Raw genomic sequence first — 27,950 nt, forward strand, 5'->3', positions numbered from 1 at the left:
TCTGTATTATGTGGCATAGTATCCTTAAAGTCTTATTTTTAGATGCATTAAACGACTATTCGTTTGCAAAAAAAGATAATTGTAGTTACATTATGCTTATTTAAAATTTTTCATATTAAATTTTAACTAGGCATTTCCTTGAATAAGAAATTTCTTTTTTCATAGAGAAAAGTAAACTGTAAGTAATACAAATTTCAGAAACAAATTTGAAATGGCTTTATAGCTGATGCTTCTTCACTGCATTTTTAAAAAAGATTAATTTTAAAAACAATATTAGGGTAATAAATATAATGATAAAGAGAGTTTAAATTAAACATCTTATGTACAAGGTTGTATTGTCTCATCAGAACCCCTAGGCAATCTTTATTTTTCAGCTGGTTGAAAAGAATTTAGAAGTGCATATGTTTATTAATAAACTGAGAAGAACACATAAACCATACATGAAATGTGAAAGCTTTCTTTTCACTGCTCTCTCTGTCCTTTAGATAGCCCAATGATAACCATTAGTGTTAATAGTTTGATGGACATGTTTTCTTGTATACTTCTTTTTCTCTATCCATATATAGAAATTACTAATACATGTTTTTTAACAACAAAAAAAAATCACGTTATACAAACTTTTCTGGAATTTTCTTTCCCCGCCAACATTTAATTGTGAAAAATTTTAAACAGAAGAGTTGAAAAAATTTTATGGTATAACACCTGAATACCTACCTCCTAGTTCTTCCACTAATATTTTATTAAACTTCATCACATGCTCAACCATCTCTCTATCTGTCAATCCACTTTATTTTTTTTGGATCCATTTCATAGTAAATTGCAGACATCAGTACATTTCCTCCTTCTGCCCCCTCCCTGATACTTAAGCCTACTATCATTAGCTAGAGTTCAGTGTTGGTTTATAGGGTTTTTTAAAGATAAATTTACGTACCATGAAATGCACCATTCTTAAGTGTAAATTTGTTGACTTTCGACAAATTCGCAACCTGTGTATCTCAAATTCATACCAAGATAGAGATCTTTATGAGGGAACCAGAGTGTTGCCTTATACCTCTTCCTAGTCTCTCATTATCCTCCTCTCCTCCAGGAAACCACTGTTAAGCTTTTCTCTCATAATCTCCTTTCTTTCATTCAACACTACCTGTGTGTACCCATATGCAGATCTAAGTCTATCTCCTTTTTTCTTTTCTTTTCTTTCTTTCATTTTTTTAAATTGCAGTAACTTGGAAATAATGCTACACCTTGGATGTCTTATTTATAATTTATTTGATCAGTCCCCTCCCTCTTCATGAACATTGATGTTGTGCCCAGTTTTTATGATTACAATAAGCAGTGTGTGGAGCACCTTGAATGTATCTGTACCTCCTCACTCTAATGAGTACTTTGGTAGCACTTACTAGAGATACAACTGTGGGTCAAAGAGTTTGACTTTTTTAATAGATACTGCTGCATTGCCCTCTAAAGATGATTGTATCCATTTACATGCATAGCCGTAATGGATGAGAATGTCCTTTTCTCTGTGCTCTCTCGTCATTGAATAATCATCTGTCTTCCCAAAATTTTGTGCATACAAAGGATGAAAAAAAGGATTCAAAAGCCATCCATTTTGAAAAGGATGCAAAATTTTGTGCATACAAAGGATGAAAAAGTTATTTCACATTTTTCTAATCATTAATGGTTAGCCATTAAATTTTATTTTCTTTTGTGAATTGCTTCTTTGTGTATTTACTTTGTATGACTCTCACCAGTCATATGTTGTCCTTTTTTTTTTTTTTTTTTTTTTAAAGGGATACTTTGTCTTTTGACTTTGTTTTTGGTTCGTTGTAGGCTTCAGAAATTTTAATCTTTATGTGGTCTCTTAAGAGGTTCTTCCTCATCTCGAGATTACAAAACCACTTGCTATTTTCTTGTACCAGTTTTGCCTTGTGTTCTGGAATTTAGAAGAGGAGAATCACTGTGAGCTGAGATAGCAGGAAAAATTTCATCTGGAGAGTGAGATTCAAAGTGACCTTGAAGTATGAATTGAATTTAAGTAGAGTAAACAAGATGATAGGGACATTTCAGATAGGAGGAATGAGAGAGGGAATTTTTTTTTTTTTTTTAATATTCATGGAACATTTATAAGACCATTGGCTGAGGTGGAGAGTCAACATTTGGCTAGATTTCTTGTAAATTATCTTGGCTACTTTTTATCATTTTCTAAAATCTGCATTTTCATGTTGTAGTTTTCTGTCCTATAATAGTTTTCTATCCCTTTCTTTTCATAGTGATTCGAGTCTTCTTCCTGAAGAAAATACATAGTAAAATTTAGCAGCCAAAAAAAGCAAAAAAGGAAAGGTCGTTTCCTCCTAGAATAGTTTGGGCATTGTAAATATTTATGTAGTCTAGTTTATTAGAGTTGAATTATATCTTTTAAAAAAAAGTTGGTGCTGTAGTAATTTACATCATTAATGACGTTAGTCACAGCACTCAGGTAGAGTTACCAGATAGCAATCTTAAAAAATGTGGAAGTACCAGTATGTCCACTGGTTACATCAAAGTTTGAGTTATGAACTCACCTTTTAATAGACAGATTAGCATGTCAGGATCTCTAGCTAAGGAAAGTATTTTACAAATACCACCCTTCAGATCGGATAGCAGCGCTCTGTGTTCGGTCTGGTCATGGCTCAGGATGTGTAATAGTTTCTGTTCAGCCCTAAGCCACGCCTGGTAGATATTAGCTGAGGGAAGTGATCCTACAGTTCTTCCAGGTACGTGTTTCTGGTTGTAATCTGATTTGGAGCTCTTGGAAGACTACTGTTTGCTTCTCTACAGTCTAGCTGTAAAGCTTATGTGACACTAATTTTCATTCATCAGGTATTTAAAAAACAATTCAACATCTTATTTATTCATTGTTCTGTTTTTCTTTTCTCTGCTCGCTTTTCCTTGGGGATGCTTGTTCTCTTAGAACTTGTTGTCTATATACGCTCACACTTAGGAAAATCAGAAACCCTTTACTCTACTTTTCAGTGTCTAGTATTTTCAGTTGTGAGGAATCTCCTAAGAAAACTCGTTATTCTCTGGTAGAGGAGAGTACAAATAGAGTTCAAAAATATGAATGAGTGAGAATTCTGCTTGTTTTGCTGGCTTGTATGCTTTTCTGCTTGTAATATTAATAAATTTAGAAATAAGTAGTGAAGTTCTCTCTTCTTTGTGATGCTTGGAACTCATGGTCTGTTTCTCAGTCCTGACTGGAACAGAAATATTACAAGGAAGAAGGTACATGAAGTTAATAATATTGAACATGTTGAGAGACAGAGCCTTCTGTCATTTCTTTTGGCACTTGATGGTTGGCAAGACTGTAAAAATAAAAATTCTTTTTAATGTTTCTCATTTTAGCTATGCAGACAGCTTATCATTTGTATTTGAGCTCCTTTAGTTTTTTAAAACCAAGATACCCAGTAAATTAAACAGTATAATTTATCCTCTGTGACTTTCCTCACTTTAAGGATAACTAATAGTTCTTTTAATTTTCTAATTAAAAGGTAATGAAGGTCAACTTTTACTTTTTTTAAAGGCCTCGGTGCTATTCCTATTTTAAAATTCGTTCATAAGGACTAATTTAGACCATACCTGATTTAAACAGTTGAATAGTGTTGCATTTGAGGTTTTTTTTTTCCCTGCTGCTCCTATATTTGCATGTTCTAAAGATGATAGGATCAGGGTATTACTTTAAAATTAGCTAATCCTAAATCTTTCTTCTTCTCTTTGTCCCTGTAGCTTTGTAGCTTTAAAGAACATTGGCATGACCTCTAAGGGCTAGGACCCTGAGGCTCTCCAACTGATGATAGTGAGGGATAGAAGATGATAATCTGGAAGTCATTCTGGAAGTCATTTCCTCTGTAACCCCTAATATCTAGTCAATTAGTAAAAAGTACTGGTTTGATTGTAACTATTTCCTCAGTTGATCTCTTCTCCAAACCTACTTTTGGCTTTTGTCTTTCCTTAGCCTAACCGATCTTTAATTTTATCCTTGACACTAGAGTTTCAATACTTCATTTAAAGTTATAAATCTCATGTTAACTTCCTGCATCAGGAACTTTCCAGTGCCTACGAATGAAGTCTTAGCATTCTAACGTGGCATCTTTGTGTCCTTCATGACGTAGCCCCTTATTTCTCACCCCTCGCTCTCCACTGTGAGCTTTATGACGTAGGAAGGCAATTTGTAATACCTCCTACAACGTTTACTCTTGTATACCTCCTGTTCTTCCTTCTGTTCGCCATACTGTTGCCACTTTTCTTTGCTTGGATAACTTTTACCCATCTTTAAAAACTGAACTCAGATTTTACCACCTGCAGGAAGTCTTGCCCTAACTTAACTAGTCCCCATCCTCCAGGCCTGTAGTGACATCTTGTCCACATCTCAGAAATGTATTAAACCCATTTTTATGACTCTTTTCCACAGTAGACTGTTAGTTACTTTGGGCAAAGACCACATCTCACTTATCATATCTATAGTAACTGATATGTTGTGGTGGCTCCGTGAATAGATTTGTTGAACTGAGTTCAACTCCTTGCCCTAGCATTGAAGTCTGAGGGAAGCTTTTGGATCAGTAGCTTCTAGACACCAGTCTGCTTTATCAGAGACATCTGGGGAACATTTTAAGACATTTTATTGGTTTTTTAGCTTTTATTCCATAAACAGTTATGATTCAGTAGATCTGGAACGGGGCCTGGGAATAAGTATTTTTAAAAAGCTCCTCAGTTGATTCTGGTTTGCTTACAGGTTTGAGAAACACTGTCCTAGTTTATTATTGTATTATTCCATTGTATTTTATGTAAAAGGTGCTCTCTTGACCTTATAAAGTAATTTCCTGTTCAGCCCTTATAAATTATATCTACTAAGGTAGACATGTATTTTAAATCACTTGTTCTGATACCATAAACATAGAACTATCAACTTTAAGTGTCTCACTGGGAGGTCGATGAGCATTTTGTTAACATTCGTATGGAAAAAGCCCATTTCTTCTTGAATTGGTAATAGCAAGATTAGTTGGGCTTCATTCTGTGAATTTGAATATTTTTGGCAATTTGTGATTAGTTTCTGCTTTTTATTATGATTTTTCAAAAAATGATTAGGCATTGTTTTGTGGTTTAAAATAAATTGCACAAATCTTTAGTGTACAGCACAGTGAATTTTTACATATGTGAATACCTATGAAGCACCACCCAGGTCAAGATATAGAACAACTCTAGACCTTCAAAGTTTCCCTTATGTCCTTTTGCAGTTAATAAACACCCCTCCCATCATAGGAGGACCACTACTTTGGATGACCATCAGTTAGTCTAATGATTAGGACTAATAATCATTAGATCTTGTCTAATAATCATTAGATAGATCTAACGATCTATCTTTTGATATGTGTCTCACTTCTCTTGGGTTGACACATGGAATTGCTGGGTTGAGAACAGTCTTGTGTTTGGCTCCAATTTATCCTCTATGGTAGCAGTTTATTTCCAATTTATCCTCTATGGTAGCAGTTCATGGTAAAAGTTGGAATTAAATTATTTGAAGATTTTGATGAAATTTGAATACTCTGAAACTTCTCTTTGTTGTCAATGTGTTTCATTTTGTCAAAAATATACAAACAAAACTCAGTGTCATTTTATAGTTGCCAGTAATGTAGTTTTGTTTTAGTCAAATGATTTTTTTCTATATAAGTAACTTTTTTCTTTGTCACCTCTCCTCAGGATCGTCTTTCCTTGTGGGTTGGCACGCAGTTGTAGGACTGCAAAATGGGTCTCCGGATTCACTTTGTTGTTGACCCGCATGGTTGGTGCTGCATGGGTTTGATTGTCTTTGTCTGGTTATACAATATTGTTTTAATTCCCAAAATTGTCCTCTTTCCTCACTATGAAGAAGGACATATCCCAGGCATATTAATAATAAGTAAGTTTCTGATATTTATTTCTTTATATAATTAGTTTTCTCATTGTGAATATTTTTAGAGTATAGTATCAGTATGATAACCTTTTAATATTATTAGTGATATTAATATTATGTTACTTACCAAATTATGGAAATTTTAAAGAAGACTGGCTTTTATAGATTTTGCATGGTTGGATAAATGTGGCATCTCCATATCTAACTGTGAAATATATAAAGGTTGACTTGTTTAAATTGAAACTGGCACAATAGTGCTATTTTGTGTGTGTCGTGTGTATTTTTAATGTTTCTATTGTGTACTTATTTCAAATGTGGAAGGAATTTTAAGAATGTAGATGATATACGTTACTGAGAAATGGGAATTTCATGTTACAAAAATTGTTGATTATGATAATACTTTGAACTTCTGGATAATTATTTTCTGCTGTAGTTTCATTTGGTGATGGTTTGCTTATGATTAAAAGAATAAGATTGAAATGATATATTTTACATGTACATGGCATTGGCAGTTTCCTTGTACATTATGTCCTTTTGGCCTCAACAAATGCTATGGGAAATATAATCTCTGTTATACAAGTGACAAAACTGACCAGTACCATGTAGTCAGTCCTGGAGTTAGCCCTCAAACTGAATTTCCTACTACTGGTGTGGGGTCTTCCCCTTCCTCTGCCAAATGCCCATTTTTTTCTTCATTTAAAAGGTTGAATTATAATGAATGAGTCTATTTTTCCTTACTGTTATTTTTCTAGTTCTTCTTTTAAAAACTCAAAATTCCCAGAATCTTTATTTTCACATTACATTAATATCATAGGCTCTATGAAAGGAGCAATTGAATGTCTCTAACTCAAAATAATTTAGAAGATAACCAATTAGAGGTAATGAAAAAGTTTAATTGTAGGATGGGTTTTAAAATGCTGCTTTGATTCTGTCAAATATATATTTGTACATGTAGTAATTAAAAGGGAGCCCATTCATTTATGCCATTATGGATAAGGAATCTCTGTTAATAAAAAATCTGATTTATAACAAGTTTATCAGTTATTATGCAAAATAATATTTAAAGTTAATATGTATGAGTTAGTCCTGTTGGCAGTATTATTTGATAAATGAAATGAATGTTTAATTATTTTATTTAATCATTTAATTTTTCCATTTTCATTTTGAAAATTATTCTGATGGCATTAATTAAAACATGCATGTAAACTTTGAATATGCTTCTTGATAAAATGTTTTAAAGAATGAATAACCAATTTCATTTACTTAACTTTCTTATTTATTTCCAAGTATTCTATGGCATTGCCATATTTTGTCTGGTTGCTTTAGTGAGGGCCTCATTTACTGATCCTGGAAGACTCCCTGAGAACCCTAAGATTCCACATGGAGGTATGGCACTCTTCAGATTGGTCACTTTTGCTCTCTCGGCATTATTACCTTTGTGAATGTACTTTATGGCCTTCAGCACGTATTCATTATATATGTTCTCTAACACCACTCGCAAGTCTCTTCTTGATGTTTCCATTCTAGGCTTCTTTTCTTTTCTTTTTTTTAAAAGATTTTATTTATCATCACAAGTAGTCAGAGAGGCAGGCAGAGAGACAGGGGGAAGTAGGGGGAAGTAGGATCCCTGCTGAGCCGAGAGCCTGATGTGGGGCTCCATCCCAGGACCCTGGGATCATGACATGAGGCGAAGGCAGAGGCTTAACTCACTGAGCCACCCAATCTCCCCTAGACTTCTTTATTTAAAATTGCAAAGCCCAGCTGACCCCCGGTATCCCCCACTCCCTACCTCTTATTTGTAGTTTACTTGGTTTTCTCTTCTCACACCCTAGATCTGTACAGCCTCTGTGAGGATACCGATTTTTTGTTTTGTTTTCTTCGTTTGTTCAGTGCTCTGTCCTTAGTGCCCATCTCTGTCACTTAGTAGATGCTTGCTTGGTAAATGCGTGTTGAATGATACATAAATACCTGATACATTTTTATTTAATAAACGAATCTTTTTGGTGGTTCCCCTCTCTTGGTGATATTATAAATAGAATATTGCTTAGCATAAATATTTGTAGTATAATGATAACGTTGCCTGTATTTTTCTGGATTCTGACAATTCAGTGAAAAGTTGAAAGCTTTTTATTCTAGTGTCAATTGAAGTTGGTTTTGGGTCACCTTGTTGCAAAATAACCATTTGAACCACGAAAATGAATTGAAATGTATCACTTGTTTTATTATGTGCCAGGTATAGTAAACCTCAGGAGCCCTCTTTCCTCAGTTTCACTTTTTGATCATTTGGTCTACCAGCTTTGAGAACTGTCTGTACTTTCTTCTAAGAAGACATGTCTATGATTTTGTTGGACATTAGAGAATCAGAATACTTCCTATAGTGTTTCAGTGCTTTCCAACCTTGCTGACATGAGACATTAGAGTTGCGGGGGAGCTTTTAAAAATCTCAGTGTCCTGATCCCAATCCCGTATTAATTAAATCATAACATATGGAGCTAGGAGCCAGATACCAGCATTTTTCAAAGATTTCAGATAATTTCAGTGTATAAAAAATTGGGGAGCCTATTAATTCCTTCTGAAATTAGATTAGTGGCAAATCACGAAGGGAGCCTCCCTTGAGTTCCTGAATGTTGTTTTTTGAAACCCATCATTTAGGGACTTACGTGGCCTTGCAAGTTTAATGATTAAATGGGAATGATAGATACTAATGTTTACATGACTATAGAAGTTTCTGAGAACTGGTGGAGTATTTCGTTTCTATTCACTTATAGAAGCCTTATCACCGGCAGTTATTTTTTGTGTGTGTTTGGGTGCAGACAATGGCAGTCTGCAACTTGTACTGAATCTCTTTTCTCAACTAGCCTAACCCAAAGAAAGGCTCTCTAACACATAGGTGAATGTATTGCCTCCTTCAACTCTAGAGCCCAGTGTTTCCAGAAATTAGAGAAGCAAGCCTTTTCTAACTCAGGACCGTTTTGTGATGAGCACTGGGTATTATACGCAACTCATGAATCATTGAACACTACATCAGAAACTAATGATGTGTAATGTGGTGGCCAATTGAACATTAAAGAAAAAAGGACCAATTTCTGATGAAATCTTCAGTGTGCAGTGGTCAAACACTCAGATGCCTACATGGATCAGATACTGCTCATCAGTGAGAGGGGCCAAGAAAGAACCATTTCATATTGAAAATCTCATATCCAAAGGCAGCAGCTACAGGGAAATTGTCTTGTAGGCCCGGTATTCATAGATCTTATAATTTTTAAAGAGAAAACAGAGAATTGGAGGGTTTTTTGGTTTGTATTTGTTTTTAAAGATTTTATTTATTTATTTAAGAGAGATAGAGAGACAGAGTGAGACAGCATGAGAGGGGAGGTCAGAGGGAGAAGCAGACTCCCCAGGGAGCTGGGAGCCTGATGTGGGACTCGATCCCAGGACTCTGGGATCATGACCTGAGCTGAAGGCAGTCACCCAACCAACTGAGCCACCCAGACGCCCGAGAATTGCAGTTTTTGAGAGAACTTTTATAATTTAAAAAAAACTAACAACTAATTAAAAATTTTACAAACATTGGTTTTAGATGAATACCAAACAAATGATGTCTGTATGCCTAAATGAATCTACAGGAAACCACCCTATTACCTTTAGCTTATAGACCCTGGTGATAGAAGACTCCACGTTACCTTGCTGCTGTTGGCATTCTCTCTGATCTCAGTTGACATTTGGCATAGTTTTTTCCACTGAGTCCCAAAGACTTAACTTTTGCCCAGTTGAAGAAAAAAATACATTCATTTATTGTATTTTAATGTCTCCAAAGTCTTTTACTAGTTCCTGTCATTTGATTCTCATGGTAATTGCAGGAGGTATTTGACTGAATAATCAAGTGTCGATTTGTCCTCTCTGGGTCACAGAGCAAGTTGTTGTAGAGCTGCTGTGACACTCAAATACTTGTCTCCATCCTCTTTTTTACCACGTGTCTATATTGAGATTATTAATTTTAGCCCTTTATTCACCTTTGCTTTGATTCTGGGGAAAATTGAAGTCATCATGTGCCTTGTGATGCTGATTTCCTGATTATTTTGTAAATACGGTTTTAACTTAGTAAAAAATACAAAATTTGAACAGTGAAAAAATAACATCACACGACTAGAGAGTAGGGTCTATAAAAAGTGACATTTATCATCATTGTTTTAAGGTTGAGCAGTTTCATATAATTGAATTCTTTAGGAAAGGAAACGTAAGCCCTAATACTTTTGATTTTAACCACGTGTTAGTTGAATTACTCTGACATAGTTTACATGACTTTCTTTTTTTAAAAAAATAGATTTTAAATAAATTTAGTATCTATGTGGCCTGCCAAATATGTGAGGCAGTTTGAATATAAGAGGATGTTCCTCTGTCCCACACAAAGATCCCCAGAATTTGATTTTTATAAAGTTCTTGGGATGTAGATGAAATAGTCAAATGAAGTAATTAAGTGTTTATTTATATTTAATTAATCCCATGCATGTTTGAAATATAGAAATATTACTTTATGTCATTTTCAAGTTTTATGAAATGATTTTATTCAATCTCTTAACCTTAATAAAACAGCTTTATTGAGTATAATTCATACATCATATGATTTACCCATTTTAGATAGACAGTTTAGTGATTTTTTTATGTCCACAGAGTTGTGCAACCATTACCACAATCAGTGTTATATAATTATGTATGTACGGAAACTCTACATTCAAGGCGGGGCTTGAACTCATAACCCAGAGATAAAGAGTTGTGTGCTCTATTTACTGAGTTAACCAGGGGTCCTACCACAGTCAATTTTAGAACTTTTTTTTTTCTAGATTTTATTTATTTATTAGAGTGAAAGAGCACAAGCAGTGAGATGGGGCAGAGGGAGAGGGAGAAGCAGACTCCCCGCTGAGCAGGGAGCTGGACATGGGGCTCCATCCCAGGACCCTGAGATCATGACCTGAGCTGAAGGCAGAGGCTTAACCAACTGAGCTAGGTGCCCCTAGAACATCTTCATCACCAAGCTCTTAACTCACATGTTTGACTAAAGTGTTTTTGCCATTATTAGACCACTTTGAGTAGAGTCACCCTATTACAGAGCAAAATCTTCTAAGTTTGAAAAAAAATGTAGCATGTTTAACATTTGTGTGTTCATGTCCATTGAAATTTTGCCCCAATGGTAGGGACATTTGTGCTTTAATGCTCAGGGTCATGTTTCCTCCTGTAGTTTTGCTCCCCTCCCTATTTCTTTTATTGCTTTTTAAAGGAGATCTGTTTTAGAGACTTACTGCCGTTTATTTTCTGTATTGGCAAGTGATTCTGTCAGGGAACCTCTGTGAAGAGCCAAGCATTGTATTGATTTTCATTGTTTCAGGTTCCATTTTCTTACTAAAACATTACTTTGTGGTTTGAAATACAGTAATTGAGAGAGCCTAATACGTAAGGCTTTTAAAAGTCTTAAATAGAAGGTGATTCCTTTCTTTCGGAGGGATAGCTAAACAAAACCAAATTTTGTTTTGTATTTATTCATGCATTTACAGCATTAAGAGCATCCTTGCTACAGAGTGAAATACTGTTTACTTAGGTTACTTACTTAGGTTTACCCAGGCATTTATGGGGTTTGTCTTTGATTTGTCTTATGTTTTGATTTTTTTTTTCCTCTAAAAAAAGTCACTTTTCAGTTTTTCTTTCCTTTAAAAAAAAAGTCAGTTGTCAGTTTTTCTGTAGCTACCATAAATTAGCAATTGAATTCTCTCCCCCATGGGCTTTTTTTTTTTTTTTTTTTTTTTTAATTTTTATTCTCATCACGTACAGATGGCATTTTGCCTTCTGATTTTTTCCCCTATAGGCTTTTATTTTATATTAGATGGCTAGTACAAAATTTTTCAGACATCAGAATATATTAGTCACCAAGGTCACATTTGGAATGAATAAACCTAAAGAAGGAAAGGGAAAAGAGCAAGAAATGGTTCCCAGATATGTGGGGTAGGTTAAAATGGATGGATTTTTTTTTTCTTGCTATATAAAGCAAAAACATAGATGATACTTTAGTTAACTTTCTAGGTATTTAAAAAAGTGATTCTTTTCTTTGTTCTCTAAACAATTGGAGTGAGAAAATGGTGAGTTTTCAAAGCCGTTTTAGGTGCTTGTATAGTATCTTAAGTTTAGCCAGTGGAATGGCTCAAGCTCTTTCTTTAAACAAACTTATGATTCAGACCATATATTGGCAAACTCTTCCTCACTGTACGCATCCAGATAGTAAGTATTTTCGCTTTACAGAGCGTGCAGTCTCTGTCAGAGCCTCTTAGCTCTGCTGTTGCAGCCCAAAAGCAGCCATAGGGAAAATGTAAATGAATGGGTGTTCATTTGAACTGTGTTCAGATAAAACTTTATGTGTGGACACTGAAATTTGAATTTCAAGATTTTTACATATCACACATTCTTATTTTCAGTTGTTGAAAATTATAAAAACCATGAAAACAGGTAGTGGCCTGGATTTGCCTGTGGACTATAGTTTGCCACCCCGTGGTCTAGACTACACAATTACAGGATTTCTCTCACTATAACCAAATGCTGTCTTCTTTTCCGAGGATACAACATGTCAAGTATGAAATAAAGAATTTTACTCTCTAGAACATCATATGCTGAAATGACCAGTAATGAATATGCCATATTTATATTTTAAGGCACTAGTTTAAAAACTAAAGTTTTTCTGTTGTCTTTTAATGAAAATTGGCTCATCAGAGGAAGTCTGCTTCCTGACTATATTCCTTGCAATATGTGAATTCAGAGTTTTAACACTGGGATGTTTGGGAGCATCTAGCTAAGTGGGAAAAGCATCTGCTTATGACACTGTATTGTGCTACATATGAAATGAGTTTTCATTTCAGTTACAGTTAAATAATACTAGTTTAACTATCTAAATTAAACTTTAATGTTACTTTCTCATGGAAGTTTTTATTAAAATAAGAATGTAAGTAAGAAATGAAAGAGGATCTTTAGGAAACAAATTGAGGATTGCTGGAGGGGGTGGTGTGTGAGCAGATGGGGTAACTGGCTGATGGTCCTTAAGGGAGGGCACATGATATGTTGAGCATTGGGTGTGATTCGCAACTGACGAATCACTAAATTCTACCCCTGAAACTAATAATGTGATATATGTTAAGGAAATTGAATTTAAATAATTAAAAAAAAGAAATTTTAAATGCAAAAGTTAATTTCTCAACTTTAATAGTATTGGAACAATTAATTTGATATTATTATTATTATTATCATTATTATTGATTTCTTCTAAGCAGAATGTTTTCCTAATACTTCACTCTATAAAATTCCAGTATATTGATTTTACTCCTGGTCATTAAACTAAAATAATGGAATTAAAATAAGGTATCTTTTAGAAAATTGAATACTACCTACTATTATCTTTTTTAACTTATATTTAGAATCTTTCGTTTTTAAAAATTCTTACTTTAGCAAGCATTTAATGACCACCTACTATGTGCTAGGATCATACTTGCATATATGAATATTCACTCAAAATGGAAATTAGGTTGATATTACTATACCCATGCTTTTAGCAAGGTTAGAGTGTAGTTTAAATATAAGTGATGGAAGGTTTAAGAATTTTGTAAAAAATAAAGTTCCATTTATTCTGTATAATAAAGCAGTTGTCTTGGTAGATGACTTTCATATAGTTCTTATAGATCTGATTATAAAGGTTTATAATGGAAATAAATGGCTTTTTATGTCTGTAAACTTAATGCTTTTAGTACAAAGCTTAAATGTGTGCTCTTTAATTACAAGGTAAAAGAAATTGCTCCTTGGTGGTAAGAAAGAGTTTGGTAAAGAACTTCCTTATTTCCATTAAATAATAACTTTCTTGTAATCTTCTTTACTTCTGAAATCATTCTAATTCCTCCTAAACCCGTCTGAAACCCTTTTCCAACCCTCCCCCATAAACACTCCCAAATGAATTCACTGATATTAAAAACATAAAATGGTTAGGGGATGGGAATGCTATCTTTGTTTTTCTAATGAGTTTATGGGATTGATTTTTTTTTTTAAAGCTTTTATTCATTTATTTGAGCAAGTAAGCAAGAGAGAGAGAGAGAGAATGAGAGAAAGTGAGCACAAGCTGGGAGAGAGGCAGACAGAGAGGGAGAAGCTAGATTCCCTGCTGAGCAGGGAGCCCAATGCAGGGCTTGATCCTGGGACCCTGAGATCATGATCTGAGCCCAAGGCAGATGCTCAACTGACTGAGCCACGCAGTTGTCTCATAGGATTGATTTTAACTTCTTAGTCAGTGAAACTAGGATTCAGTATTATTTCTTCTTTAGAGTCTTTAATAAAATTTTGAGAAATTAATTTGTTTACATAAAATTCTATTTTAATATAATAATATGGTTGTACTTTTGGGTTTTGTTATTAAATTTTACTTATGGCAATTATGTCCATAACCCAAATACATTATTTTCTATCCCTCAGCTTAACATTAATGGTGTCTTAACTATTATAGTGTTTAAAATTAGGAATGTATAAAGTAAGACATGCATAGAATAGAGAAGCAATATTTATGGCAAACTCTTCTACAGTGAAGATGTAGAAGAAAAATCTCTTGAACACATATATCGAAGACTTCCTGTAAAAATCTAAACTGTTGTTGCTAAATTTCAACATTACTCATTTGCCTTTATTAAATGGATTTTAATTTCCTTCTCTAGAACGGGAGTTCTGGGAATTATGTAACAAATGTAATTTGATGAGACCAAAGCGTTCCCATCACTGTAGCCGCTGTGGCCACTGTGTTAGGAGAATGGATCATCACTGTCCATGGTAAGAAATCTGTGATTTACTTTTAGAAAAAGAAATAGTAAAAAAGAAATCTTAGTACTTAGCAGATTTAAATAAAAGTTATGTTAAAATCATGCAGTTTAAAAAAACATCTTTCAGTAAGGATAGCTTTATTCTATCAGGTTCTATCAACTGCCAAAGTCATTTTTGCACAGAGATCCTGTCTTTTCTAACAAAAAGGCATTGGAGCAGAAAACTGACATTCAGATGCACCCATGTGTACAAGAGACCTAAGATGGTTGTATTCAATGAGGCAATGTATGTAAACCATTGTAGTGAGTATCTGACACATAAAAAGCAAGTAATAGCTGTTATTGTCTCTAACTGTAATAAACCACACACTTTGCATGGTTTGTATTTCCCTTTCCAGTTGTTTAATTAAAGAATAACATATCTCAGATACTCTGATAACCTCATCTTTACCCCCTGTAAGCTTTTTTCAATATCGTGTATTGGACGCAGGTATTAAAGTTACATGTGAGCTGGATCTGTGTCCGTGGTAGTTAGCTGATGCCACTGAACCAACATTTTTGGTCAATAGGGGGCTCTCTTGTAATATTTTTAAAAACAGTTCAGTTGAGAAAAAGAATGTTGAAAACAAATGCTGTGAGAATTCTGCATTGTATCTCATTTCAAAGCTGTCACAAAAATCTGTGAACAAGATATTGTATTTAATTCTGTTTTCCTAGCATGGGATCTCTGTATAAATATTTAAACTAGTATAGTGTAGCACTTTGTAAATATATCTAAATACATATATATTTATGTTTGTACACACATACAGGCACATACACAAAGTTAACTGCACAATGGGCTTCTTAAATTTATCACTGCATTTATCTATAGTTGACTCCTTGATGGAGTTTAGCTTTCCCAGATGATGCTGACCAATTTGGAGTTTCCCATGTTTTTGATGACTTCACTCTGCTAGCACAAGTTAATGTTTGCAAGCTTTTCGGGAAAATTTGATTTTTACCATAAACTGATGATTTAAACAGAAGGTAATTTCCGGAGATTAGGAAAAATAAAAGCATTTTAGATAAAAGCACTTTGTTATTATATAAAAGAAGTTTCAAATTGTTTAAGTCCGTCAATGGGATAGTATAGTGTATATCATATATAGCTCATGTTTAAGAAATGTGCCTTGAATTTAAACAAATTCTCAAGTGATTTCCTAAACCTCAGTGATCTGTTTACAATTACAATAGTAATACATTAAAAAACAAAAGGCTAGGTAAAACATGTATTATTAGGCAAGTAGTAACCACACTGAAAAACTCAATTGTGTAACCTTTTTTAGAGTAATGTTTCTGATTAACTAAGAATATAATAAATGTTCATGTTCATGTTATGGTTGGATACTGATACTTCCTTTTAAAAAAATGCTAGAGTTTAAGCTTAAAAAATAATCAACCAGGAGATGTTTTGGTCCTGTAGAGATTAGCGACATCCTTTCTTTATTTTTAAGGACTCGAGCTTAACTTGGTGACAGAAAAATGTGCTGTTAATCTAAATTCTAAGATTCGGGTGAGCTGTTTGTCTGCCTGTTCCATGGGTTTTCAACTTCTCAGAGTACTTGTGGGAAGAAAAGTGGAAGTAGAAGGAGTTGGAGGTAGGGAAGGAGGGTAGATCAGAGGCCTTGAATAGATCCGAGGGACTTTGGTGATTGAATTCCTTAATAGGGCATTGCCAAGGTAGTCACAGGCTGAGGAAAATGGACAGTGTGAAATGAAAGCAGGGAAAATTTTTTTATATTTTCAGAAATTGCGTTTCTTTACTGTCTAACAGCTTTAGATTTGAAGGTCAGTTCTCAGATCACCTGGAGCTTTTCTCTCTTTCTGGCCCCTTGAGTAGTTTGCTACCAAGAGAACTCTTCCGTCTAGACTGAGTATCTTCATGGTTCTTAGAGCTCTCTGGTTAAGAATGCCATCATTAAAGCAGGTGGGGTCAAGGAGGATGGGACGAGGAGAAGTGTTGGAAGCCACAGCTGTTGGAGAGTATGTTTGAGGGCACACATGAGCACTCTTCTGTGAAGACACAGGAGCTTTCACGGTTTACAAAGCATGAGCTCTTAAGTTTAGGAAATGCCTCTTTGGGTTTTGGATTTAGTTCTATATCTGAGTTAAAAAAAAATAGTTTAATGATACACTTTTGAAATAGCAGTTTGTTAGCAGTGAACCAGTTATATCTCCCCCCCCCCCCCAAACAATAGCAGTATAATGCTATAATGAAATGAAAACATTTGAGCAAGGTAAGTTGTTGTTTTGAACTAGGGTTTTCTGTGGCAATTGTAAAATATTCTGAAAATTTGGAATGGTGAGATTTTCAACCTGCATTAGGCTTGAAAATTTTAGGATTATCACATTAATTATTTTTCCTAGCTGTGATTCCCTGTTGTCATGGTGGAACTGTAGCTCTAAGAATTTGTAAATACTTGTGGGTATATACATATATTTTTAGCCACGAAGGGCAGAATTGAAAAGTAAGAAGAACTGGGAGTGCTTAGCAGGAAGGTCAGAGTGGCAGGTTTCAGTCCTCTTACTTTGAATCATTCAAATTGCTCTCCGCAGCTGGGATGCTGTAATGGGAGAGCAATATACAGAAGAAGGTTCTTGTTCTCTTGGCTACTTTCGCTTCCTCTGGCAAGTGTCTTCACTCTTTTGTTCCTGTTTCCATACCAATGAAACGAGGAGACTGCCATCTGCTCTTCCTGCCACACCGGGTGGTTGTGAGTTGAAGGCAGCCGTATCCATGGACTTCCTTTGTAAAGTAGAGAGTGCTTTGCAAATGCGAGGTGGCATATTTAGAGACTGTTGCTGTGTACTGTTTGCTTGTAGGTTTCAGTGGCATTAGCAGATCTCCATAAAGTCAAGCCTATAGAAAGTTGTGTTTATTTTCAGTTTTTACCGGTCCTGAGGTGAACATCTTATTAAAGTTTAAAATATTATTTCTGTTTTCCTTTTTTCTTCAGGATTAACAATTGTGTTGGTGAAGATAATCATTGGCTTTTTCTGCAGTTGTGTTTCTACACGGAACTTCTTACTTCCTACGCTCTGATGTTTTCTTTCTGCCACTATTATTACTTTCTTCCCGTAAAAAAGCGTAACTTGGTAAGAAACGTTTATATCCACTAATGTTAGAACGACTGTGGCATACAGTTATTAACATGGGGTTCCTTTAAGTGCAGAAGATTGAAAACAAAAAGCAACAAAAATAAACTCCAAACTTGGTGAATTTTAAAATATATTGGGATTGAGAAAGTAGGCCCTAATCTGCCATTCCCTTTTAACTAGATCCATTTATGATTATTTATTAGGGTTGAGTGACTTTCTTGAAAAAGCAACATATTAGATCTTTCAGTATATATGTTTGGGTTTAAAAATACCTTTAACAATGAGAGAGTAAGTGAAAAATGTTAATTTCTTGTTTCCTTTCAGGTATAAAGATAGACTTTAATTTTTCAAAGGCACTCAAAGGAATGTTAAATTTTTGAGAAAAAAGGACTTTTCCCCTCTGACTTTTAATAAAAACAAAAAAGAAGAATTTACAAGATCCTTTAAAAAGTTACTGTTATATATACCATTGGAAACAGTGCTCTTCCCATGTTGTACAGGAATAACAACAGGCCTTAGTAAGGCTTGTCCCAGATTGGTGATGTTGGAGGTGGTGATGGGAGTAAGAGCAGCAACAAGTGTTAAGTACTTGACTACGTACGTACGTATCAACACCGTGCTGTAGGCTTGCCGCTTCCATTCACTTTAATGCCCACAACAACCATGTGAGGTGGGGTATGCTTTTCCCCCATTTTTATTGATGAGCAAACAGATTAATAGAGGTTCAATAGGTAGTCACTGAAGGTACAAAGCTAGTAAGTAATTATTCAACTGGTTTTAGTGGTAGAGCTGGGATTTGAATTTGCTCATATGTTTTTGAATCTTCTGTGTTTTGTGTGTGCAGTTGTTTTCAGCCTGATCTTGTGTATTATTTGGACTTGGGTTGTGTTTTTGAGATACACTGCCTATGTGTGTATGTGTGTGTGTGTAAGTCAGAGAAAGGCAGACAGGCAGAACCAGAGAGCCAGCATGCACAAGGGTGCGCAAGTGTGTGTAAGGAAGGAAGGTAGGGTGGACAAGGGGAATATTTCTTTCCTATTAATCAATTTTCTACCGTTTAAATCTTAAAAATAACAATCTCAGTGATGGCACATAAGATTAAATTTTGGAATAAGGGAGTGAAGGGCCTTTCTAAAAAATAAGGTCTTTGAGTTCTGTGTCGTTAGGTCACTTTTGTATATATGATCATTAAAAAAAAAATTATTTATATATTTTAGAGAGATAAGGAATATGTGAGGGGGAGGGGCAGAGAGAGAGGGTGAGAGAGTCCCAAGCAGATGCCTTGCTGAGTACAGAGCCTGATGCAAGGCTTGATCTCACAACCTGGAGATCATGACCTGAACTGAAACTAAGAGCCAGATGCTTAACTGACTGCTCCTTCCAGGCACTCCATCTATGATCATTTTGTTTAATTGAAAGAGAATATTTGTTCTTGTTGCTTGGCTGTGTATATTAGTGAAGCCTTGTGGTGATTATGCTTATTAAATATAGATTGAGCAATTAAAATTAGATACTAATAACTGAAAAAAGTTCAAAGGGAGAACTTTAAATACAGATGTTTGGGGCGCCTGGGTGGCTCAGTGGGTTAAGCCGCTGCCTTCGGCTCAGGTCATGATCTCAGGGTCCTGGGATCGAGTCCCGCGTCGGGCTCTCTGCTCAGCAGGGAGCCTGCTTCCTTCTCTCTCTCTCTGCCTGCCTCTCAGTGTACTTGTAATTTCTCTCTGTCAAATAAATAAATAAAATCTTTAAAAAAAAATACAGATGTTTGACATTTTCATACTGATAAGTTAGTGCATGCAAGTAATGTAGTTTTAGAAGTGTTTCATCTTATTTATAGATTAATTTCTGATATAATTGACATTATAGTTAGAATTTGTAAAAGACTAAATGTATTCCTCCAAGAGTAACCTGTTTCAAATAATGGAGCCTAATAATAAAAGCATTAAAATAAAATTGCCCAGTAAGATGAAAGTCATAATTTTTTAAGAAGAGAGAGATACAGTACAATTTGGTGATGTTAATAAAACTTAATAGAGGTTCTCTAGGAGGAGATGCATTGTAGTATAGAGGAGGGATTGACAATTTGACTCTCTGTGTTTTTATTAATAAAGTTTTACTGAAACACAGCTACTTTTGTTTCCATATTGTTTATAGTTGCTTTTGGACGACAACAGCACAGTTAAGTAGCTGTGACAGGGTCATATGGTCCGAAAAACCTAAAATATTAACTCTGGCTGTTTTTGAGTTTGCCAACCCTGGTGGTAGAATGATCTTGGCTTTGTTAAACAGACACACCTAGGATCAAAGCCTGGCTTTTGTTATTATACGTATAATCTTTGACACCATGTTTAACCATTCTGAATTACAATGTTTTCTTTTGGAAAAGGTGACTAATAAGAGATTAAATGAGGTAACATGTAAAAGTACCTGATATATAATAGATGTTCAGTTTATGTTATGTTTGACGTTTATAAAAGCTCTCAGAAGGAAGAAACAGTTTTCCTTTGGCCTATTGATTTTTTTAAAGATTTATTTATTTATTTGAGAAAGAGAGTGAAGCGGGGAGTAGCAGACTCCCTGCTGAATGCAGAGCCCGACATGGGGCTCAGTCTCAGGACCCCGTCATGACTTGAGCCAAAACCAAGAGTCAGGTGCCCAACCAAATGAATCACCAAGGAGCCCCTGGCCTATTAATTTTTATGAAAATTTTACAGATAGTATTGTTGGGAGACTGATAACAGACTAAAGAAATTTCAGTACCCAAAATATAATGGTACTATTTTCTGAAGGATTAGCATATTTGAATTTATAAACTGATTTCCCTTTCCAAATGAAAGGTAGAAACTTTGAAAAAAATTTACCAGTCTCAGGTCATGATTTCAGGGGTCCTGAAATAATAGATACACAACTAATATTTTTATATTGATTTATTATCCTGCAGCTTTACTGAATTAATTCACTAGTTCTAACAGATTTTGGTGGAGTCTTTAGGGTTTCTGTATATATTGTTTTATCTGCAAAGAAGGACAGTTTTAATTCTTTTCTAATTTGGATACCTTCTATTTTTTTTCTTGCCTTATTGCTATGACTAGCAATACTAAGTTGAATAAAAGTGGTGAAAATGGCCATTCTTGTCTTGTTCCTGGTCCTGCAGGAAAAGCTTTCAACTTTTTGTTGTTGAGTATGATGTTTCTTTGGGCTTGTCATATATGGCCTTTATTATGTTGAGATATATTCCTTCTTCACCTAATTTAAGACTTTTTATCATGAGTGGATATTGAATTTTGTAGCATGCTTTTTCTGCATCTATTGAGATGATTTTGATTCTTTTTTTCCCCCATTTCATTAATGTGTATCATGTTGGTTGTTTTGCAGATGTTGAACCATTCTTGTATCCCTGGAATAAATCCTAAGGTCATGTGTATCATTTTTTTTTTAACATTTTATTGAATTCAGTTTACTAATATTTTGTGGAGGATTTTTACATCTCTGTTCATCAGGGATTTTGTCATGTGATTTTCTTTTCTTCAAATGTTGTCTGATTTTGATAACAGTTTAATGCAGATCTTGTAAAATGATTTTGAAAGGATTCCTCCTTCAATTTTTTTAATAGTTTGAGAATTATTTATATTAATTTGCTAAAGTTTTGTCTATTTTGTTTATCCTTTCAAGGAATGTGCTTTTAGTTTCCTTAATCTTTTCTGTTTTCTTTTTAGTCCCTATTTCATTTATTTTTGTTCTTATCTTTGTTATTTCTTTCCTTCTACTAACTTTTGGCTTGGTTCTTCGAGTGTGTGTGTGTCCACCCTAGTTCCTTGAGGTATAAAGTTAGGTACTTTGAGACCTCTCTTTTTCCCTCAGGTAGGCATTTGCTACTGTGAACCTCTCTCAGAATTGCTTTTGGTGCATCTCCTAAATTGTTGTATGTTTAGTTTCTACTAAACATTCATTTGCCTCAAGATATTTTTTGATTTCTGTTTTGATTTCTTCTCCGACCCATTTGTTGTTCAGTATATGTTGTTTAATCTTCACATATTTGTGAATTTTGAATTTTCCAGTTTTTTCTTATAATTGATTTCTAGTTTCCTACCATTCTTATTACAGATTTTTTTTAATAATTTTTTTAAAATTTTATTTATTTATTTGACAGAGAGAAATCACAAGTAGATGGAGAGGCAGGCAGAGAGAGAGAGAGAGGGAAGCAGGCTCCCTGCCGAGCAGAGAGCCCAATGCGGGACTCGATCCCAGGACCCTGAGATCATGACCTGAGCCGAAGGCAGTGGCTTAACCCACTGAGCCACCCAGGCACCCCCTTATTAAAGATGTTTGATACAATTTCAGTCATCTTAAATTTATTAATAAGACTTGTTTTGTGGCCTAAACATATGATCTCTCCTGGAGAGTATTTTATGTATGTTTGAGAAGAGTGTGTATTCTCCTGCTGTTGTATGGGAGGGTCTATAAATCTGATCAAATGTGTAGTTTAAATCCAATGTTTCCTTGTTAATTTTCTATCTAGATGATCTATCCATTGTTGAAACTCAAGTATTAAAGCCTCTGCCATTATTGTTTTGCTCTCTATTTCTCCCTTAAGGTCTGTTAATATTTGCTTTATGTATTTAGGTGGCCCTATATTGTTTGCATAAATATTTATGAATATTCATCCTCTTATTGGACCAATCCCTTTATCATTATGTTGACCTTCCTTGTCTCTTATTATAGTCTTTGACTTTAGTCCATTTTGATTGATATAAAAGTATAGTTGCTTCTGATTGCTTTTGGTTTCCATTTACATGGAATATCTGTTTCTATCTTTCACTCACTTGCAGTCTGTGTGTCCTTAAAGCCAAAGTGAATCTCTCATAGGCACCATATTGTTGAGGGTTTTTTCTTTAATCCATTCAGCCATTCTTTGTTTTTGATTGGAGAATTTAGTCCATTTACATTTAAAGTAATTATTGATAGGCATGCACTTAATATTGCTCTTTGTTAATTGTTTTCTAGCTATTTTATAATTTTTTGTTCTTCTCTTGCTCTCTTCCTTTGTGATTTGATGATTTTTTTATAGTTGTGTTGTGTAGGAATTGCTCATCTAGGTTCTGGATTTCTTTCAAAGAAAATGGTTCCATATGTAGCAGTAGATTCAGTGTGTCCATGAAAAGAGTTCAGTTCAGGAGCTTGTATGTCACCACCTTGGACTGAAATTCCTTTTCTTTTTCTTTCTTTCTTTCTTTCTTTTTTTTTTTTTTTTGGTCTTTGTAGTTTAGCAGTTATTCTGTGATGTGCTTCATTGTCTTCTCCGCATTTTTCTTCTGTGAAAGAGTTTATATATAATTTCTTGAATCTCTGGCTTGATAACATCCTTAAGTTCCAAACATATCTTGGCCTGTTACTTCAAATACTGCTTCTGCCAAACTTTTCTTTTGCATTTCTGATATTCTGAATTTACGTACGTGTGATCTCACTGTACTGCATACCTTTCAGTCTTTTCTGTATTTTCTTTTTTTTTCTCCTTCAGAGTGGGCACTTTCTACTGACCGTTATTCTGGTTTATTGATCAGCTTTTCTGCTCTGTCTAATCTGTCAAACCGTTCTACTGAGTTATTAAATCAGTTTATTTTTCACATTCAAAATTTTCATTGATAACTTTTTCATAGATAACTCCTTTAGTGAAATTTTCCATTTGTCATCTATACTTTTGAACATTTTAATTAAAGTTATTTTAATGTCTGTGTCAGTTTCAGTATTGAGATCTACTTATGGGTCTGTTTCTGTTAGCTTTTTTTTCTATCTTAGTTTCCAGATATTCAGTCCTTTCTTCTGATATGTGTGATAGGTTTTGTTGGATACCAAACAAAATGTTTGTTTAAATGACAAACTGTAGAAGAGCTTTTTTTTTTTTTTTTTCAAGATATGATTTACTCCTTTTTTTGGATAGGCAATAAAGAGAAAGCTCATCTTGATCCAACTGAGGGTTTTATATGACAAATATTTCTAAGGTTACATAACAGAACATTGGTCTTAATACAGCAGTTCCTTTGAAATGACATTTATTACATTTATTGAAGTTTTCTAACAATTTATGATGACAGGGCTTTGTCTTGGTGAAGGACTACTTTCAGTTTTCCTTCTCTCTTATGACATAACCCTTCATGAGACTCAACTGAACAATTTAGGTGTTTACTGTGGATCATGCCTTTTCCTTGTTCTTTTCCCAACTCTGTGAGGTTACAGACCGCCCCGAGCCTCTGCTTATGCTTGACCTTTCATACTGCGGATGAATTGGTAAGTCCCTTATGGTAAAAAGCAGTGCAGAATGTAGGACTCACCCTAGTGTGTTTCTGTACACTTGGATCTTGGCCCTGTAAGCCTTGGCTAGTTTGGCTACTTCCCAGTGTCTTCAGTCAGTTGTTTACTTATTAATTAATTGGGTTTTATGTGGCTTTTCATAGCGTTCTTATTGAGGTGAGTCTCATAAAACTTTTTCCCTCACAGATGATGTTGGCAGTAGCATTTTGTTTAAAAAATTATTTCCCAAGAGATTCTTTTCTTTTTTTCTTTTCTTTCTTTCTCTCTCTCTCTCTTTTTTTTTTTTTTTTCAAGATTTACTTCTTTGAAAGAGAGCACACAGGAGAAGGGATAGAGGGAGAGAATATCCAAGCAGATTTCTGCTGAACTCAGGCTCCATTCTGGGCTCCATCTCAGAAGCCATGAGATCAAGACCTGAGTTGAAACCAAAAGTCTGATAAGTCTGATGCTTAACTGACTGAGCCACGCAGATGTCCCACTTCCTAAGTGATTCTAATCCATGTTGCTTAACTGTGCAACTCCAGGGGAAACAGTCATGTCATAGTCTATGTAAAAGGTATCCTGTGGAGTTGTACGGAAAGTGAGCTCTAGCCACAGGATTTGAGAACTGTTGTGCTATAGGGAATGAGGCTTGGAGTGCTCTTTTAGTACAGTAGAGATTAACCAGATAAGGAGATGAAGGAAGTCACTGTTGGCAAAGAGTAGAACTAAAGGCCAGAGGCAATAATTGAAATAATTGCTTTTAAGGTCAAATCTGTTCTAAAATACTAATATACTGTGTAGTAAATATTTCTCAGGTGAAATAATAGAACCTTGTTCTTACTGTATTAGTTCTCTTAATGATGACATTTATTGTATTTTTTTATGATAAGGTAGAAAAATACTACAAGTAATTTCAGTACAGAAGTCACCATTATTATCATTGACATTAAAAAAAAATATTTGGGGACGCCTGGGTGGCTCAGTTTGTTAAGCGGCTGCCTTCGGCTCAGGTCATGATCCCAGCGTCCTGGGATCGAGTCCCGCATCGGGCTCCTTGCTCATCAGGGAGCCTGCTTCTCCCTCTGCCTCTGCCTGCCACTCTGTCTGCCTGTGCTTGCTCTCACGTCTCTCTCTATGACAAATAAATAAATAAAATCTTTAAAAAAAAAATATTTGGGGGGCGCCTGGGTGGCTCAGTGGGTTAAAGCCTCTACCTTCGGCTCAGGTCATGATCCCAGGGTCCTGGGATGGAGCCCCACATCGCATTGGGTGCTCTGCTCAGCAGGGTGCCTGCCTCCCCCTTTCTCAGTGCCTGCTTCTCTGCCTACTTATGATTTCTGTCTGTCATATAAATAAAATCTTTAAAAAAATATTTTGTAGTGGTATAGTCTTTAAACAGCCCTGCCCCATCATTTTTTTTTTCTAAGTTTTTGCCTGTGTCTTTTTTATTCTTCTGTAAAACAAACAAAAGCATAACCATCTCTTCCCTTTGTGTGGAAAGCTGGCCAGATAGTATCAGAAACATGCTAATTCACATTGTTACCCTTTCAGTTATTTGGAGTATGAACTAAAGATCCCCAGATGCCCCTAATTATCTTTGGAGATTGTATTAATGATTACTGTGCCTCTTTCTCGTGGCGATATTAGCACAATTAAGGGATGCCCCGGACTTTGACCCGGTGTTCTTCTGTCAGTCAAAGGATGTGAGAGCTTTACTCTCTGTTCTTCTTATACCCTCTCAGGTTGGTAGATGGCAGCATAGTCTCTTTTCTAGCCAAATTCTAAGGCCCAGAGCTTGCTCTCTGGGTGGGAAAAGAAAGTGTTAACAACTCTTCCTCCGGTTTTTGTTTCTTTTGTTTGTTTGTTTGTTTGTTAGGTAAGAGTGTTTTTTCATTAAACAAAAGAAGAAATGGATTGCCATTTAAGCTTTGTTGTAATGGCAGTCAGCCTGTATTCAATAGAAAACTGGTATGTTTTGGTTAAGCTCAAGGAAAAGAGAGTTGAGAGAGAAAAAGCAAGCTGTTCACAAACTCTGGAAGTGAAGGGCTTTGGGATCCTGATTTTCTTCCATTTCTCTTCTCTTAGCTTCCTCTTGTCGGAGGTCTTTCTGGTCTGAATTGTTTTAACCCATTTGCAGATGCCCCATTGCTTTAATACTTCTAACATTTCTTCTTATTCTTTTAAAATACCCACCTATCATGAACTTCCAAGGATTTATATGTTTTTACTATATGAGATTTTGAGGAAATATTTCAAATATCCTTTAATGAGAGAAAAGGGTAGTAAGAGGTATAGGAGATAAAGAATTTATTCATTAGGCATGAATACCCAAAATACGGATTTATTTTTAAGCTGTAACTATTGATATATGTTCTAAGTTTTATACTAAAGAAGGCCTACAAACCTAAAATGAATAATACTTATATCATTTTCTTTGTCAACAGTTACTAATTTCAAAATTCTCTGTATTAGGGGTGCCTGGGTGGCTCAGTGGGTTAAAGCCTCTACCTTGGCTCAGGTCATGATCTCTGGGTTCTGGGATCTAGCCCAGCATCACATCGGGCTCTCCGCTCAGCGGGGAGCCTGTTTCCCTCTCACTCTCTGCCTGCTTGTCTGCCTACTTGTGATCTCTCTGTCAAATAAATTAATAAAATCTTTTTAAAAAATTCTCAGTATTAAAACAAAAATACATAAATGGAAAAACGGCAAAAACTTAAGTAATAAGTATCTTTCTAAATAAATAGGGATAATGTAAGCATTTTTAGTTAGAGTCACAGAAGCCAAAATCAGTAAAGATCATAGCTTTGGGTAAGTTTTTCAAATGTTAGATGTTGAATTTGTTTGACCATCATTTGTATTTATCATGCCAGTATAATGTTAAATTTTATTTTTTAAAACCCCTCTTGAAACAAAGGTCTTATTTTAAGTAGTTACTAGGATAAAATTATTTTAAAGATTTTAAGACCTATAGATTGGCAATGATTTGGCATTTTAAAAATGAATAAAATAAAAGGATATTAAAGAAAATTTTCTTTGACCAAGGTCCACATTTGACTATTTTCCACATAATTGTTTTAAATATTTATAAGCAAATGTTTAGTCATTTGGTATATTATTAAAGTATAATAATGTATTTCATTTTATTGTATGCTAGCTTACAAAAGCAATATTAGAAAATTGTAGTTTTGTAATTAAATATGAAGCAAAGTATCACTTTACTTAGTATACTTTCAAAAATTTATTATTCATGGAGTCATGAATATATCATTAGTCATATTTTTCATGAATTTTACATTCTGTTATGCTGGATCTGTAAGCATTTGATTAGTGGAAAATGCCAACTCGTTTAAAATATCTCTGAGAGGATAAGTGGTATGGTTCCCATTTGTACAGAGAAGGTGACTAAGAGTCAGAGAGATCCAAAACTTGTTAGTCCAAGAGTTACCACTTGGAAGAGGTGTGGTTTTGGCTCATTTCTGTCCATCCCTAAGTCAGTGTTGTTTTGATAGTACCAGATTCTATTGTACTTTCTGTATTTTTCTCTGGAGTGATTTTTTTTTTTTAACAATATTGTCACATTGTTAATTAAAAAAAATGCAGGTTTAAAAAATGCTGAAATGTCACAAAAATCTATTCTTCAGAGAAAGCTCATTGAATCTCCTGATTGGTGAATTTTATACTTTGCTGTTTTCATTTTTCACTGAGGCAACCCATTTTTAGTAGCTTATCTAATATGAGGATTGTCAAAATAGACCTTATAAAGG

The 27,950-nt window shown here is 34.7% G+C and overlaps 1 protein-coding gene across 1 annotated transcript in view; it reads left to right on the forward strand.

Annotated features, from left to right (window-relative positions):
- The window catches only part of ZDHHC21 (zinc finger DHHC-type palmitoyltransferase 21), a 65,733-nt gene that overhangs the window by 7,853 nt on the left and 29,930 nt on the right, over nucleotides 1–27,950 (forward strand). The window contains exons 3-6 of the mRNA XM_059141673.1: nucleotides 5,731–5,929; nucleotides 7,211–7,309; nucleotides 14,653–14,764; nucleotides 17,754–17,892. Of these exons, the coding sequence (XP_058997656.1) occupies nucleotides 5,776–5,929; nucleotides 7,211–7,309; nucleotides 14,653–14,764; nucleotides 17,754–17,892 (504 nt within the window). The 5' untranslated portion in view covers nucleotides 5,731–5,775. The remainder of the gene's footprint in view (nucleotides 1–5,730; nucleotides 5,930–7,210; nucleotides 7,310–14,652; nucleotides 14,765–17,753; nucleotides 17,893–27,950) is intronic.

This window comes from Mustela lutreola, chromosome 12 (genome assembly GCF_030435805.1).
Source record: "Mustela lutreola isolate mMusLut2 chromosome 12, mMusLut2.pri, whole genome shotgun sequence".
Lineage (NCBI taxonomy): Eukaryota > Metazoa > Chordata > Mammalia > Carnivora > Mustelidae > Mustela > Mustela lutreola.